The 22,227-nt window shown below is 43.4% G+C and overlaps 1 protein-coding gene across 9 annotated transcripts in view; it reads left to right on the top strand.

Moving 5' to 3' along the window:
* The window catches only part of PALM2AKAP2 (PALM2 and AKAP2 fusion), a 410,575-nt gene that overhangs the window by 364,272 nt on the left and 24,076 nt on the right, over positions 1-22,227 (top strand). For all 9 annotated transcript variants that reach the window (XM_038402234.2, XM_038402229.2, XM_038402230.2 and 6 more), the window contains one exon: positions 6,588-8,955. In XM_038402234.2, coding sequence (XP_038258162.1) covers positions 6,588-8,955 — 2,368 coding nt within the window. The remainder of the gene's footprint in view (positions 1-6,587; positions 8,956-22,227) is intronic.

Below are 22,227 nucleotides of genomic sequence, written 5' to 3'. Positions count from 1 at the left end.
TGGCCAGGAAGCAGCCATTAGAGAGACCCACAATATGTTGTTTCAGCTCTTTTAAGCTGGTAGATAAATTAACAATAATGTTGTAGTTCATGACTAATTACGGTGCTAATTAGACTTTTCCTTAATTGTTATTGTTTAAGGGCAATGTTTCTGTGGGTTGGAAGGATTGTCTCCCACTCCGTCTGCTTATACATTTTCTGTTGAGTCAAACAAAAGAGAGAGAGCTGGCAATGTATTCAATGGGTCTCTCTAGCTCTACTCCCACATTTTTTTCCTAAATGAACTGCTCTCAAACACTTACACTTTGTAGATGAGGAATTCAACAAAGGAGGAAATATGCTAATGATTTCCTAAGAAGCTAATAATTGCACTTTACCAAAGTTCTGCAATGCTGTAGGAATGACACTGATTACCCTGATACATCTGGCTTAAAAGGAGAAAACAAGGAGGCATGTGCACAGGGCCGGTAAATATCATCATGTCTCCTGAGAAGTGTAAGTCTCTGTTAATGGTATGTGGAGACCTTTAACGCTACAGCATTGTCTGTAGTTAGGTTCAAACACAAGCGCTCTCCACTTACAGACTGTCCCTACTCATAGAAGCCAGGGGCTGTGAAGAAAGTAGAAGAAAGAGAAAGCTCTTTCTCCCTTCCAGCAGCAAGAAGGTGATGGAGCTACACATTTTCCATACATAATTGAAAAGTCTGGACTTCCAAGCAGGGTCAGGACATTACTGTGGTAGAAATTCCAGCACCCCTCCTTTTTTCTGCCAGATGGCAACAGTCCTGGGTGGCTTAGTATGACGTTGTCCGTGAAGCTCTCTCCCCATTCCCCTTCTTCCATACCAGCCTCTAACCAGCACGTGTCTGCTAAATGTTCATCCCCAAACTGTTTTACTAGGTCATTGAGGACTCTCCTTAATATACTCGTGTGTCAGCAGCAAATTTTGCCAGCCACTATTCACTGTGTCCTCAAGATAATTAATAAATATATTGACTCCTGGTTCTAACACTGATTTCCAGGACACCACACTGTTAACTAGAGCTGGTTGAACTTTGTCCACATTCTATGGAGAAAACAGTGCAGAAAAAAGCATCAGAATTCCACCACCACCACCCCTTTTTTTTTTTTTTTTTGGACTGACTTCTCTTCCATGCTGAAAATCAGCCATTTCTTCCCACTTCTCCCTCAATCACTGCTAATCCATGACAGAGACTTGTAATTATTATTTTTCCTGAATAGCCTCTTATTTGTTTTACTGTGTAAATAGATGCATTATTACATAATTACATTCATGGTACTAATTATACAGTCTCTTGTACTTAGGTCATTATGTACTGCCATAATTGCATGGCCTAATTACTGCATATACATGTAACTACCTAATTATGCGTTGTGGGTTGTGGCTGTGATTAGAGGATGAGTTTTTACTAATTAAGGTTATGTAAGTGAGCAATAAAATCATTCTTGACCTTTTGTTCCATGCACTAAAAATAATTTGCAAACAAAAATAGGATATGAAGCAATATATAAAATTTGAACACCAACTGATACTGTACCTTGAAGGAAATAGACCTGCTTCAGTGTAAACATTTTATGGACAATATAACGCACTCATCTGAATGATCCTTTAACTGATTGTGCTGAGGTATTATTGAAAGGAATAGTGTAAATTGGCCCTTGTCTCAACTCTGCAGGAGAGTGTGATTTATCTCGTGATTGGATCTATTATGTGCAGCATGCTGATTCATTACAAATCCTGTCTCCAGTAGAGGCATTGACTATTGGTGGTTGAGTGCGTAGAGACCAAAAGCCAGCTAGCATATATGCTGTAGTCAGACGAAAGCATATAGTGGGAATACTTTCTAATCAGAGGGACAGCAAAATGTGCCCAACGCTGCATCTCTCCAGTCACTGCAAGGAATCCTGCTCTGGTCCTTTATAGAGTTCCTTTTGCACAGGATTCACCATCAAGCAATGCCTCTGCCTTTGCATCCATGTGTCAGCCAGAGCAAGATTTACCCAAATAAAAGAATAGAGTCAGAGCCTTAAGCCATGTATTACCCTGTCTGTTTCATATCGCTGATAGTTCTGCATGTCTCTGGTAGTGATCTATGCCCCTTCCTGTTACTAGGAAGTAGGGCTGTCGATTAATCGCAGTTAACTCACACGATTAACTCAAAAAATTAATTGTGATTAAAAAAAAATTAATTGCAATTAATCGCACTTTTAAGCAATAGAATGCCTATTGAAATGTATCATTTTGGGGGGATTTTTTTTACATTTTCAAATATATTGATTTCAATTACAACACAGGATACAAAGTGTACAGTGCTCACTTTGTATTATTATTTTTTATTACAAATATTTGCACCGTAAAAATTACAAACAAAGAAATAGCATTTTTCAGTTACCCTCGTACAAGTACTGTAGTGCAATCTCTTTATCATGAAAGTACAACTTACAATTGTAGATATTTTTTTTTGTTACATAACTGCACTGAAAAAAAAAAAATAACCAATGTAAAACTTTAGAGTCTACAAGTCCACTCAGTCCTCCTTCCTGTACAGCCAGTAGCTAAAACAAACAAGTTTGTTTACATTTACAGGACATAATGCTACCTGCTTCTTATTTACAATGTCACTGCAAGGTATTTACGTGCCAGATATGATAAACATTCGTATGCCCCTTCATGCTTCGTCAACCATTCCAGAGGACATGCTTCTATGCTGATGATGATCGTTAAAAAAAAAAAAAAGCATTAATTAAATTTGTGACTGAGCTCCTTGGGGGAGAATTGTATGTCTCCAGCTGTGTTTTACCCACATTCTGCCATATATTTCATGTTATAGCCATCTCAGATGATGACCCAGCACATAGGTGTTCGTTTTAAGAACACTTTCACTGCAGATTTGACAAAACACAAAGAAGCTACCAATGTGAGATTTCTAAAGATAGCTGCAGCATTCCACCCAAGGTTTAAGAATCTGAAGTGCCTTGGCTGAGAGTCGCTCCGATCTAGACAACAGGGTTGCATTATTCCCTCTGGGAGTTGAGGCCCCGAGGGTCCAGAGCGAGTGGATTCCCTGAGGGGGCCCACAGCAAGAGACAGGCATGCTAAGGCTCAGAAAGATACGGTAAAGAGAGGTGGAGGGGCTTAACCAAAATCTGGGAGGGATGAGGTATGGAGCATGTTTTCAGAAGTCTTAAAAGAGCAACACTCCGATGTGGAAACTACAGAACCCAAACCACCAAAAAAGAAAATCAAACTTCTGCTTGTGGCACCTGACTCAGATGATGAAAATGAACATGCATCCGTCCGCACTGCTTTGGATCGTTATCGAGCAGAACCCATCATCGGCATGGACGCGTGTCCTCTGGAAGGGTGATTGAAGCATGAAAGACGTATGAATCTTCAGTGCATCTGGCACATAAATATCTTGAGACAGTGGCTACAACAGTGCCATGGAAACACCTGTTATCGCTTTCAGGTGACATTGTAAACAAGAAGCAGGCAGCATTATCTCCTGAAAATGTGAACAAACTTGATTAGTTGAACAAGAAGTAGGACTGAGTGTACTTGTAGGCTCTAAAGTTTTACAATGTTTTATTTTTGAGTACAGTTATTTTTTTTAACATAATTCTACATTTGTAAGTTCAACTTTCATGATAAAGTTATGATACATTATTTGTATTAAGTGAATTGAAAAATACTATTTTTGTTTTTTACAGTGTAAATATTTGTAATCAAAAATAAATATAAAGTGTGCACTGTTCACTTTGTATTCTGTGTTGTAATTGAAATGAATACATTTGGAAATGTGGAAAACATCCACAAATATTTAAATAAATTGTAGTCTATTATTGTTTAACAGCGCAATTAATCACAATTCCTTTTTTCAATCGCTTGACAGACCTACTAGGAAGTTAATTTATCTGTAATAGTTACACAAGATGAAACAAAAGTTATGAGTTAATACAAATGTCATTGCTAGAGTTATAGCTTTGGAAAAGCTGTCAGTCCTGGTGGTTGTAGAAAGGTTCTGTGCCATATGTGCTGACACAAGGAGTAGAGAAATTGGACTTCTTTTAGAAAAAGGATCCCCTACTGGTTCCTGAGTAGAGATAGGCTAGTGCCACAAAATTCAGTTCTGGATCCAGACTGTCCCATAGTTCATTGATAGTTAGGTGTGGTAGATGGTTAGTTTGGGAATCATCTTTATTGGGTTCCAGAGAGTGGTGCTGCTGCCTATATTCTTTGTGGTAAGAGTCAGGTCCAGATCTTCATCCCCTTGTAAATCCCCTTTGCACTGCTGCAGTGATGCAAAGGGGATTTAAAAAGCTATAAGGCAGGAGCTGAGGATTTTCCTGTAGTGAAGGAATTCCCCAACAGACATGTGGAACGTTCTGGATTCTGCATCCTGCTCCAACTGAAGCTGCCCACCCCCCGTATAAATCTGAGAGTTTTGTCTGGATCAGGGCTTCCAGATTTGCTCCTCTCTAATGTAGTTTTGTATCTGAGGCAAATCAGCATTTATGATTAGGGCTCTACCAATTCACGGCCATGAAAAACACATCATGGACCATGAAATCTGGTGTGTGTTCCCCCCTCCCCCCGTGAAATCTGGCTATTGTTGTAGGGGGGTTGCGGTATTGCCACCCTTACTTCTGTGTTGCCTTTACAGCTGGGCAGCTGGAAAGTGGCGGCTGCTGGCTGGGCACCCAGCTCTGAAGGCAGCACTGCTGCCAGCAGCAGCACTAAAGTAAGGGTGGCATGGAATATACTGTATCAACACATCCACGAAATTTGCTATTTATGCCGTGACCAACCTACGGAAAAGGTGATTTCTCCGCAATTTAAGTAGACCCCTATTTATGATACTAGTTCTATATCACACTGATCAAAAACAATAGACGCAAGTTTAGATTTGTAACATGTACAAAATAAAATGGTTTTTAAAAAGGAATTTTAGACACTTCAGTTTAAAATCTTTGTTAGGTTAGTAAATTAGTTCAGAAAGTGAACTGAGACCTAATGAAAGTAAGACCAGTAAAACTTGGTTGTGCACAATAAATAAATAAAAGATCTTTTTAAAAAATTCCTTCCTACTTAAATACAGTTAAAAAGCAGAAAATATCTAATAGCCAAACTCGACAGTTTCTTTAAAATTTACATGACTTTCAGCTAATGGCTCATATATTTGTTGCTTTCTGTTGTGAACAAAACCTCTTCAAAGGTTTTTGAAAAACAGAGCTATTCTTTTAGGACACAATCCTGCAAAGTGCCAGCTGTCTGCAGCTCCCATTCCAGCCTATATGTGTTGCAGTTATTTGGGCCCCCAAGCAAACAAGTATTTGAGTTTCTAGCTGAGCGCTTCCTGCTGGGGTGTTTATCAATAGCAGACATGATAAATGACAGCAGCAGCAATGAGACTAGCTGACAATAGGGAACATTGTGGATCTGCAGTGTGGTCTACAGTTTTATTAGTGATTTTTGAAACCATTGCCTCAGCAGCCACTCTGCAAAAGCACAAGTGGGGGAAAAGGCCAGATTCCTCAAAGGGACTAATAGGTCACTTTTCTGTATATAATATTCTAGACAGAGTGAACAGAAATGCCACTTTAGGATTGTGTCTGTTTTCAGATTGCAATGACGATTTGCCAAATTCCTGTACTTTAAAAAAAAAAAAAAAAAAAGATTTCAAAAATACCCTGCTTTTGATAACACCAACTGTTTTTTGCTGGGTTTTAATAAATCTAGGAATTCATGTATTCTCACTTGATTTGCTAAAATTCAAAAATGAGTAAAGCCTGTTCCTGAAAACTTTACTCATGTGAGTAGTCCCATGAAATTCAGGTTGAATCCTTGCCTGAAGAAGAGATTTAGAAACTGGCCCATTCCAGAATAGGAATGGTATTTATTATGTTGTTTAAAATCATACAATGCCACTGACTTCAATGAATCAGGCGAGAATTGACCCAGTGGACATAGTTTGAGGGACTGGGAAGCAGGGGATCTGAGTTCTAAAGTCAGCTATGCTACTTACTCACTCTGTGACCTTGGGCAAGTCATCTGACCTTTCTATGCTTTAACTTATGTATCTGTAAATAAGGAACTGGAATCGACTGCGCAGAGGTATTGTGAGATGTAATTAGTGCTTATAAAGCTCTTCCAAGGGGTGACGTGAAAAGTACTAAGTGCTAAGTGGTAGTGCTGGCATTAAAAAAATCTGTCAAGCCTTTGATGACTTGGAAGCCCAAAGCTAAAATTTCAGCAAAAATCTTGAGCATTTGTATAAAATTATCAGAAAGGGTGTATGGTGTTCAGATGGGAGATATTTAAAGGACGGTTTTGCTGTTGCTGCACTATCTCTTCCAAGTTATTATAAGATGTATATTCTTTAGTATAAAAGCATTATTGATTTGTCTTTCCTTCCCTCACTGCATATGGCTGCTTTAATCTTAACTTTAGGAAACACTAGGGTTTGCTTTCCAGATGGTGTTTACTATTTTTGCTCTTGGCTTTCTGCATAAAAGAAAATTTCTCTTCATAGGACTTTACCATGGTTTTGTTCTCTTTCCTTTTAGAAATCGTCCAGAATCCCTGAGGATGACATCAGGTTGAGAAAAGACAAAGACCGAAATTGTGCCAAGTTCCCGGAGCCTGTTAGCTTACTTGCTACAAAGGAAGAGAAAATGGAAATTGAAGTCCCAGTCTCGGAACATAAAAACATCACTGTGGTGGCTTCAACACAACCTGCAGACAATCCAACCCACTTCTTTTCGCCTGTTGCCAGTCACAATGGCCTTGAGGACAGGCATGAATCCCTGGACAGTGAAGTTGCTAAAGAGATCAGATATCTAGATGAAGTGCTGGAGGCCAATTGCTGTGATTCTGCTGCAGATAACCCCTTCAATGGGACATGCTCCCCTGAGCCAAGTGCAATCATTGTGAATGCCTCTGGTCCATCTGTTCATGTTAACAGTGAGTCAGTACCCAACGAAAAGGACATCATAATAGCTGGCAGGCAAGCATCCCCAGTCATTGAACAGAATGAAACCAATGTAATGGCTGAGAAGCTGAAACCTAATGGCCATTCTTCAGATGGACAGAAAGAGGAGCTTTGTGGCAATCTAAAAATGCCGGCGAGTCCAAGTTCCTCAACAAGTTCCAGAAGATCCTCCAAGGATGGAGAACTAACCTTAACTACTATTAAGAAAGAGGCTAAGTTTGAACTGCGAGCCTTCCAGGAAGAAAAGAAGCCATCCAAGCTCTTTGATGATAACGAGAAGGAGAAGTACAGCGTCCGGAAAGTGAGGCCATCAGAGGAAATTATTGAACTTGAAAAGGAAAGAAGGGAGCTTATTAAAAGCCAAGCGGTAAAGAAAAATCCTAGCATTGCAGCCAAATGGTGGAACCCACCCCAAGAAAAGACACTGGAGGAGCAGTTAGATGAAGAGCATCTAGAGTCCCACAAGAAATACAAGGAACGCAAAGAGAGGCAGCAGCAACAAAGCATAACACCAACGTCACCAAAACAGGTGGCCTATTCCTTTGTACCTCCTGAGCCAGGCTGTGTTAAAAAAGAAGATATTGTCACAGAACAGATAGATTTTTCAGCAGCCAGGAAACAGTTTCAGTTAATGGAAAATTCAGGTCAGTCTAACAGTCAGATTGCACCAAAGAGATCAGGGGCACCGAAAATGTTCTCTATCAAGCCCTTCTACAAACCCATTGGCCCATCGCAAGTAGACAGACCAACAGTTTCCATGACAAGACCTGCTTCTGTACCACTTGAGAATAATGATATAACCATTGTAAAAGCTCAGAAGGTCTCCTGTGTCTCAGAGGGTCATCCTGGAAATATTCAAAGTAGTCCAACTGACCCAGTAAGAGAATTGTCTTACAGTGATACCTCAAAGATTGGACAGACCACAAAATTGTGGGCAGATGACAGTGAATTCATGAGTGCAAGAGCAGTCTTCATGGTGGTGAAGGACGATGACCCTGGCATTTTAGATCAGTTTTCAAGGTCGGTCAATGTGTCTTTTCCTCCAGAGGAGCTGGACTCTGGTTTGGATGAATTGTCGGTGAGATCTCAGGATACCACAGTCTTGGAAACTCTGTCCAATGATTTCAGCATGGATAATATCAGTGACAGTGGTGCTTCTAATGAGACTATGAATCCCCTCCAAGAAAATTCACTTGCAGATTTCTCTCTACCCCAGACCCCCCAAACAGACAACCCCTCAGAGTGCCGGGTAGGTGTTTCCAAGTCATTTAGTGACCATGGCTTTTACTCCCCTTCCTCCACATTGCTAGACTCCATGCTGGTTGATGACCAGCTGGACTACCACGCTGGCCTACTAGTTCAAAATGCTATTCAACAAGCCATAGCTGAGCAAGCTGACAAAACAGGCTCTAAACCAGCGACAGACAAAGCAGAGCAGAAGAACTCTGTCAAAGACCAGGAAGAAGTCAGCACAGCGCCATGTTCTGAGAAGGAGCAGAGCACAACGTTTGAGCCACCTCAGGTGTCTTCTCCTGTTCAAGAAAAAAAGGATACAATACCAAAGACTTCAAGAAATGAAAACTCAGGACTCAGGGAAGGGAAGACTTCACAGCAATCTTCTGTATCCCCCACCAGCCAGCCATTCATTGTGGAGGAAAACAGGCAGGAGGTCAGCTATTTTAGCAAGTACTCTGAGGCAGCCGAGCTTAGAAGCACTGCTTCCATCCTGGCTACACAAGAGCCCGAGGTGACCATGGGTCCTTTTAAGCTAAGGTCAAGAAAACAGCGGACTTTGTCCATGATAGAAGAAGAGATCAGAGCAGCCCAGGAACGAGAGGAGGAATTGAAGAGACAGAGGCAAGGTCTACAGATGGCACAGAGTCCCATCACAAAGAGCGCACCTCCACTGCCCACCAGAACAGTGGCTTACAAAACTGCTCCAGGTGAGAGCCTGAAGTTAAATATCTGGCATAATAAGAGATGTGGTGTAGGATCAGGTTAGTTTTATTTCTATATGGTTTTCTGGCTGCCATCTTGAGATCTCTTTTTCTGGGGTTATTGCATGACTCTGCATGAATGGAAACTGCAATATCCAAAGACAGCAGAGTGTATATTCATCCAAAGCAGGCACATTATCCCAGTACACTTAATGGGAGTAGTGTATGCATGCAGCAAGTGGAAATACACTCTTTTCCCCAATCATTGCAGTGACAGGGCTTAGATACTACCAGGATGAGTCTGTAAAAAAACTCTGAAGATAGATTAATTCCTTGCCACTTTCTAGTATAACATTTGTGGTGCTGGTGCTTGAATCTTGCACTATAATTTAGGACAGTCAGATGAAACAGAAGAAAATAACAGTACTTTTTGCAACTGTATGCCTATTTGAAAGGCAACCTGCAAAGGATTTTTTTAGTTCCACTTGTGTCCATTTTTGGTTTTTATAATGTTTAAGGACCTGAAAGGTTTTTTGAGTCTTCCCCCTGCCACCTAACCTCCAGGTTTTTTTCTGCTTGCATTTTACCATGGAAATAGCAAATCTATCAAATCTGGTTTTGCTGGAGAGCTTCATATGGGGGAGGGGGTCTCCATAGATATATATTATGAGCTCCTACACCTTAACTGACAAGGTGTGTATTGGGTATTGGACTTGGGTATTAAAAGTAAACAAAGTTCTTAATAGACTGACTAAAAATACCTTCCTGTCTCAGTGGCTCGTCTTTCGCTCTCTTGTTTCTTGTTGTGGTAATTGCACTAGTGTTCCCGTTTTTAATGGTTAAAAGCAATAGAAAATCTCCCTTCCTGCCCCCATTTCTCCAAAACAAAAACAAACTCAAAGGCCTTCTTCACACATCATAAAAAAAGACAGAAATGACACAAGCTCATTTTTTTTTCTTTGCAGGTCTTCTTCATGGCTATAGACCTCTGTATTCTAAATGTCTCATTAACAGAGATCCTAAGGGAGAAACGTTTCATTAAAGTTACAGGAAGATGTAAATGTTGATCCAAATTCTGTTTTCCTTTCCACTGATGGAATCAGAAGCAAGAAACTTGAAAAGAGTTTGGAGGGCCAATTCCCAGTATGGGGGGATTCTCATTTGAGGAGCCCCCATTACCAGGGTCTCTGTTCCCCTGGAAGTCAATGGTGGACTTCAACAGGAGTTGGGTTCAGCTTGCACTCCTGTAGCGAATCCAGATGTGAACCATATCCATAACATAAATAGCTAACACTTGTTTTTGTTTCCTTTATGTAAAGAGTGTGGTTTTTGTCTGTGTTTCTTGCGGAAAAAATGTGCCAGATGTTGGTAACTTCTTTGAAGTGCTATTATTATCCCAAAAAACAATACGGAGAGGAAGCTCCATAAATTGAACCAAATAGAATATTTTGCCCTATGACACTCCAGGGTTTGTTATCGCATGTGCTAAAATGTGGGACCGGATCCTCGACTGGTATCAATTGTCCTTGCTCTGTTTGTTCCAAAGGAGCTATGACAATTTACACCAGCAGAGGATCTGGCCCATTAATTTTAAAGACTCAACAAAGATTGTGAGGTTTTAAGGCAGCCGGGACCATTAGATCCTCTGGTCTTGTATCCTGCATAGCATAGGCCATAGAATTTCATTCAGTTACCCCTGTAGTGATCTCAGTAACTTGTTTGACTCACCTATATCAAAGAATATGATAACACCACAGACAATAAGACATGTTGGCCGCTGCCTTGAAGAACCGCTTTGGTTGCAACTCCAGGTGGGAGAAATGCGGTTGGGGCTGGTTGCATTTCATTTGTAAGGTATCAGAAGGGTCGCCATGTTAGTCTGGATCTGTAAAAGTGGCAGAGTCCTGTGGCACCTTATAGATTAACAGATGTATTGGAGCATAAGCTTTCCGATGAAGCGGACTCTTTGCCGCTATTTCATTTGTAATTTTGGGAAGATTGCTGAATCTAATATTTATTTGAATAGTGCAGCTGGAAAAGTGTGCGTTTCTCTTACTCTTATTTTTCCAGGCAACAAATACTTACCCTGTTTTTAATGTTGAGATGCCAAATATAAATTATATTTTTATGGGTAGATGACATTTATATTTGGAATGAGCCAGTTTGGACAGGTTTCTCTAAGTGTGTTCTAGCACTGAAAGTTCAAGAAAGATCTCTGGTCCTTTGGCACAGCCTACGTTGCTCAATCAGGCCTCTGTTATAGGCGGCATTGATGGGAATTGATGGTTCCTTGGGGGCAGTTAATTCACCCCAATGCATAAGCATCTCCCCAAAGATATGAAAGGCACCATGATCAGCTGTATTTTAACCCGCATGGACTGAATCCTCAGCGGGTATAAATCAGCATAGCGCACTTGAAGTTGGTGTTTCAGGATGAATCCCTACAGGTCATCCTAGTTTTTCTTGCCCTGTTAGCCCACAGACTAAAGGTGCTGTCATTGTTTTTTTGCAATCTTGGGAGAAACAGCATAAAATCCAATGAGTATCTGGTATAATAATGTAATATGCTTGCAACATAGAGTTCCTTCCACCAGGTCTGGCTGGATAAGTTTCTAGTTGGTATGTACAGCATGCTGTGGGGGGAAAACAATATACATTGACAGTGGATTTTCCATGGTCTCTCTGTTGTACAGCAGGTAGAAGTGAAAGGGGTTTTACATTTAATTTTACACAATATCTGGCAGAGGAAATAGGAAACACATTGGCATTCTGTGTTGTTCTCCTCAGAAGTTGCAAACTCACTACTTTACTATCTGGAAACTTACCTAGATCAGTGATTCTCAACTTGTTTATCATTGTTGGCTGTTACATGGGCCACAGGCTGAGAACCACTGAGGCCCCCCCTCCCCGAAAGCCCCTCTATAATCCTTTATGTCTAGTGACCCCGCCCGAGCGGGGCCAGGAGCAGAGCCCTGGGCCAGACAGCCGAGGAACAGACGGACACATACACACACCCCCACACACCACCCCCCGTGCGGAGCCAGGCGGCCGTAACCTGACCCCAGGACCCCACTGCATGGGGCCGAGCAGCCAGACCCTGGGACCCCGAGGTGCAGGGCCGGGCAGCCAGACCCGTACCCTGCAGCGCTGGGCCAGGTAGCCAGCAGCTGGACCCAGACCCTGGGTCCGGGCAGCCGGACCTGGATAGCTGGCAGCTGGACCTGACCCCATGCCTGGGGCCAGGCAGCCAGACCCTGGGACCCCACTGCGAGGGGTGGGCAGCCCGCAGCCAGACCTGGACCTCTCTCGCCTCCAACAAGGGGCCAGGCAGCTGGACCCAATCTCTGGAGCTGAGCCCCACCTAAAACCTGGGGGAGCTGCAGCACCCTGGCAAATCTCTTAATGCCAGTACCCCTCCCCCTCCAAACCTACCCACAGACTCACTCTCTCCTGCCCCTGAGAACATGAAACAATGGGTTTATCATACACACTGTAAGGAGAGTGATCACTTAAGATGAGTAATGGGCCAGATCCTCTGCTGGTGTAAATTGTCATAGCTCCTTTGGAACAAACAGAGCAAGGACAATTGATACCAGTCGAGGATCCGGTCCCACATTTTAGCACATGCGATAACAAACCCTGGAGTGTCATAGGACAAAATATTCTATTTGGTTCAATTTATGGAGCTTCCTCTCCGTATTGTTTTTTGGCCAAGCCTGCCCCTGCCAGACCAGCATGGCAGATTTTGAATTTTTTTTTAAGCACACAGCTGGACTGCAGCTAAGGCTGGCACCTTAGAGACTAACAAATTTATTTGAGCATAAACTTTCGTGAGCTACAGCTCACTCCATCGGATGGATTTGGTGGAAAATACAGTGGGGAGATTTATATACACACACAGAGAACATGAAACAATGGGTTTATCATACACACTGTAAGGAGAGGTTTCAGAGTAGCAGCCGTGTTAGTCTGTATTCGCAAAAAGAAAAGGAGTACCCGTGGCACCTTAGAGACTAACAAATTTATTAGAGCATAAGCTTTCGTGAGCTACAGCTCACTTCATCGGATGCATTTGGTGGAAAAAGCAGAGGAGAGATTTATATACACACACACAGAGAACATGAAACAATGGGTTTATCATACACACTGTAAGGAGAGTGATCACTTAAGATAAGCCATCACCAGCAGCAGGGGGGGGAAAGGAGGAAAACCTTTCATGGTGACAAGCAAGGTAGGCTAATTCCAGCAGTTAACTCAGGCCCTTCGTTACCAGCACTCCCAGCTATCTTCGAGACACCACTGACTTCCTGAGGAAACTACAGTCCATTGGTGATCTTCCTAAAAACACCATCCTAGCCACTATGGATGTAGAAGCCCTCTACACCAGTATTCCACACAAAGATGGACTACAAGCCGTCAGGAACAGTATCCCCGATACTGTCATGGCTAACCTCGTGGCTGAACTTTGTGACTTTGTCCTGACACATAACTATTTCACATTTGGTGACAATGTATACCTTCAAATCAGCGGCACTGCGATGGGTACCCGCATGGCCCCACAGTATGCCAACATTTTTATGGCTGACTTAGAACAACGCTTCCTCAGCTCTCGTCCCCTAAAGCCCCTACTCTATTTGCGCTACATTGATGACATCTTCATCATCTGGACCCATGGAAAAGAAGCTCTTGAGGAATTCCACCATGATTTCAACAATTTCCATCCCACCATCAACCTCAGCCTGGACCAGTCCACACAAGAGATCCACTTCCTGGACACTACGGTGCTAATAAGCGATGGTCACATAAACACCACCCTATATCGGAAACCTACTGACCGCTATTCCTACCTACATGCCTCTAGCTTTCATCCAGATCATACCACTCGATCCATTGTCTACAGCCAAGCGCTACGATATAACCGCATTTGCTCCAACCCCTCAGACAGAGACAAACACCTACAAGATCTCTATCATGCATTCCTACAACTACAATACCCACCTGCTGAAGTGAAGAAACAGATTGACAGAGCCAGAAGAGTACCCAGAAGTCACCTACTACAGGACAGGCCCAACAAAGAAAACAACACAACGCCACTAGCCATCACCTTCAGCCCCCAACTAAAACCTCTCCAACGCATCATCAAGGATCTACAACCTATCCTGAAGGACGACCCATCACTCTCACAGATCTTGGGAGACAGACCAGTCCTTGCTTACAGACAGCCCCCCAATCTGAAGCAAATACTCACCAGCAACCACACACCAGACAACAGAACCACACCCCAGGAACCTATCCTTGCAACAAAGCCCGTTGCCAACTCTGTCCACATATCTATTCAGGGGATACCATCATAGGGCCTAATCACATCAGCCACACTATCAGAGGCTCGTTCACCTGCGCATCTACCAATGTGATATATGCCATCATGTGCCAGCAATGCCCCTCTGCCATGTACATTGGCCAAACTGGACAGTCTCTACGTAAAAGAATGAATGGACACAAATCAGACGTCAAGAATTATAACATTCAAAAACCAGTCGGAGAACACTTCAATCTCTCCGGTCACTCAATTACAGACCTGAGGGTGGGTATTCTTCAACAAAAAAATTTCAAAAACAGACTCCAACGAGAGACTGCGGAATTGGAATTAATTTGCAAACTGGATACAATTAACTTAGGCTTGAATAGAGACTGGGAATGGATGAGTCATTACACAAAGTAAAACTATTTCCCCATGGTATTTCTCTCTCCCTCCCACCCCCCCACCCCCCCACTGTTCCTCTGATATTCTTGTTAACTGCTGGAATTAGCCTACCTTGCTTGTCACCATGAAAGGTTTTCCTCCTTTCCCCCCCCTGCTGCTGGTGATGGCTTATCTTAAGTGATCACTCTCCTTACAGTGTGTATGATAAACCCATTGTTTCATGTTCTCTGTGTGTGTGTATATAAATCTCTCCTCTGCTTTTTCCACCAAATGCATCCGATGAAGTGAGCTGTAGCTCACGAAAGCTTATGCTCTAATAAATTTGTTAGTCTCTAAGGTGCCACGGGTACTCCTTTTCTTTTTACTGTAAGGAGAGTGATCACTTAAGATGAGCTATTACCAGCAGCAGGGGGGGAGGGAGGAAAACCTTTCATGGTGACAAGCAAGGTGGGCTATTTCCAGCAGTTAACAAGAATATCAGAGGAACAGTGGGGGGTGGAGTGGGAGGGAGAAATACCATGGGGAAATAGTTTTACTTTGTGTAATGACTCATCCATTCCCAGTCTCTATTCAAGCCTAAGTTAATTGTATCCAGTTTGCAAATTAATTCCAATTCCGCAGTCTCTCGTTGGAGTCTGTTTTTGAAATTTTTTTTGTTGAAGAATACCCACCCTCAGGTCTGTAATTGAGTGACCGGAGAGATTGAAGTGTTCTCCGACTGGTTTTTGAATGTTATAATTCTTGACGTCTGATTTGTGTCCATTTATTCTTTTATGTAGAGACTGTCCAGTTTGACCAATGTACATGGCAGAGGGGCATTGCTGGCACATGATGGCATATATCACATTGGTAGATATGCAGGTGAACGAGCCTCTGATAGTGTGGCTGATGTGATTAGGCCCTATGATGGTGTCCCCTGAATAGATATGTGGACACAGCTGGCAACGGGCTTTGATGCAAGGATAGGTTCCTGGGTTAGTGGTTCTGTTGTGTGGTGTGTGGTTGCTGGTGAGTATTTGCTTCAGGTTGGGGGGCTGTCTGTAAGCAAGGACTGGCCTGTCTCCCAAGATCTGTGAGAGTGATGGGTCATCCTTCAGGATAGGCTGTAGATCCTTGATGATGCGTTGGAGAGGTTTTAGTTGCGGGCTGAAGGTGATGGCTAGTGGCGTTCTGTTATTTTCTTTGTTGGGCCTGTCCTGTAGTAGGTGACTTCTGGGTACTCTTCTGGCTCTGTCAATCTGTTTCTTCACTTCAGCAGGTGGGTATTGTAGTTGTAGGAATGCATGATAGAGATCTTGTAGGTGTTTGTCTCTGTCTGAGGGGTTGGAGCAAATGCGGTTATATCATAGAGCTTGGCTGTAGACAATGGATCGTGCGGTGTGATGTGGATGAAAGCTAGAGGCATGTAGGTAGGAATAGCGGTCAATAGGTTTCTGATATAGGGTGGTGTTTATGTGACCATCGCTTATTAGCACCGTAGTGTCCAGGAAGTGGAACTCTTGTGTGGACTGGTCCAGGCTGAGGTTGATGGTGGGATGGAAATTGTTGAAATCATGGTGGAATTCCTCAAGGGCTTCTTTTCCATGGGTCCAGATGATGAAGATGTCATCAATGTAGCGCAAGTAGAGTAGAGGCATTAGGGGACAAGAGCTGAGGAAGCATTGTTCTAAGTCAGCCATAAAAATGTTGGCATACATTTTTATGGCATACCAGTCCACACAAGAGATCCACTTCCTGGACAGAGGAATACAGACTAACACGGCTGCTACTCTGAAACCTAGATTGACATAGTCATTTTTGAAAGAGCGCACTATTGCTTTTCACTTCATTTTCCATGAAAATTGTCTTCCTTAGATTGTAAATTCTTTGTCGGTTCTTTATGGACCCTAAAATACGTTTGGGTCTTGAGTAAATAACAAACATCTTGACTGAAGCTCTCTTGTTGAAACAACAGCCTTGCCTCTTGCTCACCTACGCTCTAAGTCTTATAATGTTTGGGGAGGCGGGGAGCTTGGGTGATCTAAATCAGGTTTTAAATGCCATGGGCTATTTACACTTAGGCCACTTTATACCACTTTAACAGGGTAAAGGGTCCTGAAAAGTGGGAGTCAATGTAACTTACACTGGCAGAATGATGTAAATAGGCCTTAGGGTAAAGTAGAATCAGGCTCTGCACATTCCTGAAGGAAAGCAGACGTGCCAAACCCGTGAAAAAACCACAGAAATTGGGCTTGTTTTTGGTGTAAGTGGCTTGTGAGTTGCTTGTTGGCTAGTTTTTGGCTTGTTGCTTGTGGCTTCCTTTTTTTGATCAGCTCCTGGCAAGCCAGGGGCAAGGGGAGGAGAGAGTCAGGGGTGTACAGCAGACCCACCACCATCCCAGACTGCAGGCCAGGGGGATCTAGTCACAAAGAGTGTTGGGGTTCTTAGGGATTGGCTTGTTTTGGCCTTGTTTTGAAATGGGATTAGCTTGATTTTTGACTTATTTTTAAAGTCGGGGTGCTTATTTACTGCATGAAAGTTGGCAACTGTGAACGAAAGGCAAATAACCCAGGCAAGGTGAGCTCAGACCTTCGCCCTTCTACAAATGCTGTCAACTCTTACAATACCTGGGGTGAAATCCTGGCCTCATTGAAGTAGAGATTTTTTTGCCATTGGCTTAGGTGGAGCAGATCTTCAGATGAGGTGATTTTTTGAAAGCCCCAGCTCCTGAGTCATATGATTATAAAAGAAGTTCAGCTTTTGTTGTAAAGGTCACAGCTTTGACTTCTGAAGGAACAACAGGAAAATGAAAAGAACCCCAACATTTTTATAAAAGCTCATGATGTTTAACCCATCTCATGATACTGGGGGGCCTGACTCACGATTTTTCGATGCTTGGGATTGGCAATACTGCTTCCAGGAATGAAATATGAAGTTGCATGCAGCTAATTTGGGTGAGGTTCTGTTTCCACTGCAGGGGCCTCTTTGTAAAATAAGGGGCCTGGTGTTCTTAATTCAAATAGACTCCCTGCCCCACCATCTCCCACTCCCTACCCCAGTGGTGGCTGCATTTCATTGGTGCTGTATGCATGCAGCTTGTGTAGCATTATGGACTCCCTCAGGTTGAAGGTGCTATTTCAAAAAAAAAAAGCTTTCTATAAATTAAAGAAGTCGCTCTTCACTTTACCCTGCCTCCTCTCCAAAGTATGTTGCTCTTCCTTTTGAAAGGCAGCAGCAGCAGTGCCAGGGTTGCTCCCCAAAAAGTACTAGCAAATCATACAACATCATATAGGCTGTGACCCAGAAATGCAGGCCATGCCCCAACTATGCTCTGGATTGAATGCTGAGCTTTGAAACTCTGGTTTGTGTTGTTACAAGTTAATTGCTTTCTGCATCTTTCACACCTTTCTTATGAGCATCATTGTAAATGTACATTCCTTTCTCTGACCTTCACCATGCTGTCCTTAGAAGGATATGGGTATTCGAGCTATCAAATAATTAAATGAGTCACAAGGTTTTATTCTGCTAGGGCTTTTGTACAACTTTTAGTGAGAAAGCTGGTTAGAGCAAAACCATCTCTGTGTACCAGATTTCATCAGTGATTATGGGAAATCCCTAACAGGATGTGACTGATGTCTCATGGTAATCATAGCTTTCCCTAAGCTGCCATTTATGTTCCTTGTTGTATCTTTCTCCCTTGCATGCAAAAACTCAGCTATATCTGATGTGCAGGGCCGGCTCTAGGCACCAGCAAAACAAGCAGGTGCTTGGGGCGGCACATTTCTAGGGGCGGCATTCTGGCGCCGGCCATGCCTCCACTAGAAATGGGCCCCCGGCGCCCCAGCTCGTCTCCGCTCTGCCTCCGCCTGCTCCCCCCTCCCTCCCAGGCTTGCCGTTTCGTGAAGCAAGCCTGGGAGGGAGGAAGGAGAAGCTGAGCGGCAGCGCTCGGGGAGGCAGCGGGGGTGGAGCGGAGGTGAGCTGGGGCGGGGAGCAGTTCCTCTACCCCCCCCTCGCTACTTCCTGTGCTCCCTCCCACCTTTGCTCACCTCTGCTCCGCCTGCTCCCCTGAACGCGCTGCCTCTCCCTGGCCAGAGAGGGAGGGGGGAGATGCGGAGCGGTGGCGGGTTCAGGGGAGCAGGAGGAGCGGAGGTGAGCTAGGGTGGGAGGGGGAGACGCAGGAAGCAACGGGGGAAGGGGAAATGCGGCACACCTGGGGGAGGAGGCAGGTCCGGGGATTTGGGGAAGGTGCGGAGTTGGGGGAGGGGGGAACGAAAAAAAAGCAGGGGCAGCCAAAATATTTTTGCGTGGGGTGGCAAAAATCCAAGAGCCAGCCCTGCTGATGTGTAAACACCTTTCTTTTTGTGAATTCCCTTGCTAATTAATCCTCCTTAGAAATGAACTGCAAAGACTATTTTTAACTTGTTTGGAAGATTTCAGTACAGAATTGAAACCCAAGTCTATGGCTGTTGGTTTTAAATGCTAATGATGATTGTACTTTCACTAAATATGAGATAATTACTTCCGATGAAGTGAGCTGTAGCTCACGAAAGCTTAGGCTCAAATAGATTTGTTAGTCTCTAAGGTGCCACAAGTCCTCCTTTTCTTTTTGCGAATACAGACTAACACAGCTGCTACTCTGAAACCTAAAGTGCTGAGAAATCTGAGCTTGGGAACTTTTCTTTGCCAGGGAAACAGCCATCACAGCTACCATAAGCCTACCTAGAAAAAACCCTTCAGTCTAAAACCTCTTTTTTTCTCTCTCCCTTCCCCCCCCCACTTTTTTCCCCTCAGATAAATTACTATCCAGCTGACATTTATCAATTTCAGTCTCACTCCAAAGATTAATTTGGAGTCAAGGGAAGGTGGGAAGTCACAACAAAATTGGATGAGTCATATTTTATTATTTGTAAAAAGAAAAGGAGTACTTGTGGCACCTTAGAGACTAACAAATTTATTTGAGCATAAGCTTTCGTGAGCTACAGCTCACTTAAATGCATCCAATGAAGTGAGCTGTAGCTCACGAAAGCTTACGCTCCAATAAATTTGTTAGTCTCTAAGGTGCCACAAGTACTCCTTTTCTTTTTGCGAATACAGACTAACACGGCTGCTACTATGAAACCTTTATTATTTGTGCAAGCGTGCGGCAGGGAAGATCAGGAGCCAAAATATACTTCCCTTCAAAAAGAAAGGGAGATGCATTTTTTTCGTACATGCATAACTCAAAAATGAGGGGTCAACTGCAGCTGTCCCAGCTGTGGTGGTTGGCCAGGTGCTAGGGATCGGATGCAGTCAGAATGCTGCAGCTTGCACTTTTAGGTATTTCTGAGGCCCTGGGTGTTGTGCAGTCATTTACTACAGTTCAAAGAATAAGAAAGAAAGATGGTAACTGTCTATTAATTGTTGGCAAATTTGCCTTTTTAATGGCAACCACAATCCATGAGGAAAACTGTTTCAAAAGAAGCAAAAAAAAAAAAAAATCCTGCAACAAGCCGTTTTGTTGAAATAGCTTCTGTTGAAATGGTTTTCCTCATGTGTAACGGTTACTATAAAACAAGACAACAGCTTCTGTGCAGTTAATACAACTGTTTCCTGTATGTACACGCATACACCCGCCCCCCTTCCCCCACACTTAATATTTCAGGTGTCATTGTTTGGTGGCTGTTGGTAGCTGCAGCCTTCCTAATGGGGGCTACTGAATTTGTCCCAAGTGCCAATACTATCTGTGGAGTTTCTCCTCGGCCTTCCTTTCATTCCTCACTATCTCACAGCACGCCCGTTGGGTGCACACAGTGCACTTAAACTGGAAGAGAGAGAATTTTCCTGTTTGTGAAGGAGTATATTACCCCTTTAAGGGACAGGCTGGGGTTGCAATCAAGGAGGCCGCACCGCACCCGAGAGGTGGGCTATACAAACCTGAAGAGGATGCTTGCTGAGAGGGAAGTAGAAGACACAGAGGCTGCAGTGGGTAGTGGTGGTTTTCTCTCAGGCTCTAGGAGACCAACCTAACCAAAGGCTTTGGACTCTGGACTTTTGTGGGAGCTGAACCAGGGCTTTAGGGCCAGGACCGTATGAGCTGTAATTGCTTCTGTCCTGGAGCCTTGTTAAAAGAGGATATGCTATTTTGTTAGTGTGTATTGGCTTCTTCTTTCACCTGGGCTGTTAAAGCAAACTTCTTGCCACCCCAAGCAGGGGGAATTAAGGTGACAATAATTACACCACTACATGAGACCACAAGGGTTGTGCGCAGGGACTGCCCACACCTTTACACTGTCAAATAACATGGCAAATTCTGGGACTTACAGAACCAAAGTAAAGTGCATTAAGGCCCTGATCCTTCACCTTTAAAGTCAATACTGTTCTGGTTGCCCCATCTCAACAAAGATATATTAGAACTGGAAAAAGTGCAGAGAAGGACAACAAAAACAATTAGGAGTATGGAACAGCTGCCATATGAGGGGGAATCAAAAAGACTGGGACTGTTCATCTTAGAAAAAAGACAACTGAGGAGGGATATGACCGAGGTCTATAAAATCATGAATGGGATGGAGAAAGTGACTAAGGATGTGCTCTTTAGCACTTCATATAACACAAGAACCAGGGTCAACCAATGAAATGAATAGGCAGCAGGTTTAAAACAAACAGAAGGAAGTATTTCTTCACATACCACACAGTCAACCTGTGGAACTCTTTGCCAGAGGATGTTTTGAAGGTCAAAAGTAGAACTGGGTTCAAAAAGAACTAGACAAATTCATGGAGGACAGTTCCATCAATGGCTATCAGCCAAGATGGTCAAGCATGCAACCCCATGATCTGGGTGTCCCTAAATCTCTGATTGTCAGAAGCTGGGACTGGATGAGGGAGGGTGACTTGATAATTGCCCTGTTCATTCCTTCTGAAGGATCTGGTATCAGCCACTGTCAGAACACAGGATACTGAGCTAGATGGACCATTGGTCTGACCCTGTATGGCCGTTCTTATCACCTTATGTTTTTAATGGGAGCTTTGCTGTTGATTTCAGTGAGTGTAGGTTCAAGCCCTAAGGCCACACATCCCTGGGACAAATGTGACAGCTACTACTACAGGAATAACTATTTCAGTTCAGATTTGGAATGCAGCAGGTGAACCCAGTTAAGGTGGGAGTCATGGGATGAGGCCAACAGAGAAACCATGGCCAGAGATGGGACAGGGAGGACTCGTCGTCTTGGAACCAAACTCCATAGAGTAGTGAAGAGCTTAGGAGCAGACTTGCATAGGCTGCACAATGAAACCGTTTCAGCACTGTCAACTCGGAGCACACCCAGTGGGGCGTATGACCCAGTCAGTCGTCCTGTTGTTCACACATGGGGAACCCTCATCTGCTGGGACAACAGCACTGTACTGTCTCCGAAGGCATCCCACATTATATAAGACAGATAGGGACCATGCATAAGGCTACGATTTAGTCACAGGTAATTTTTAATAAAAGTCATGCACAGGTCACAGGCAGTAAACAAAAATTCACGGCCCATGACCTCTTCATGACTTATACTAAAAATATCTGTGTTTTAAATCTTGATGTGGGGAGAGTGCTGGGGGGAGACGATATAGGAGGGGCT

The sequence above is a fragment of the Dermochelys coriacea genome, chromosome 5, assembly GCF_009764565.3.
Source record: "Dermochelys coriacea isolate rDerCor1 chromosome 5, rDerCor1.pri.v4, whole genome shotgun sequence".
Lineage (NCBI taxonomy): Eukaryota > Metazoa > Chordata > Testudines > Dermochelyidae > Dermochelys > Dermochelys coriacea.
Note: the sequence above shows the minus strand (reverse complement) of the source record. Positions and strands in the feature narration are given on the sequence as shown.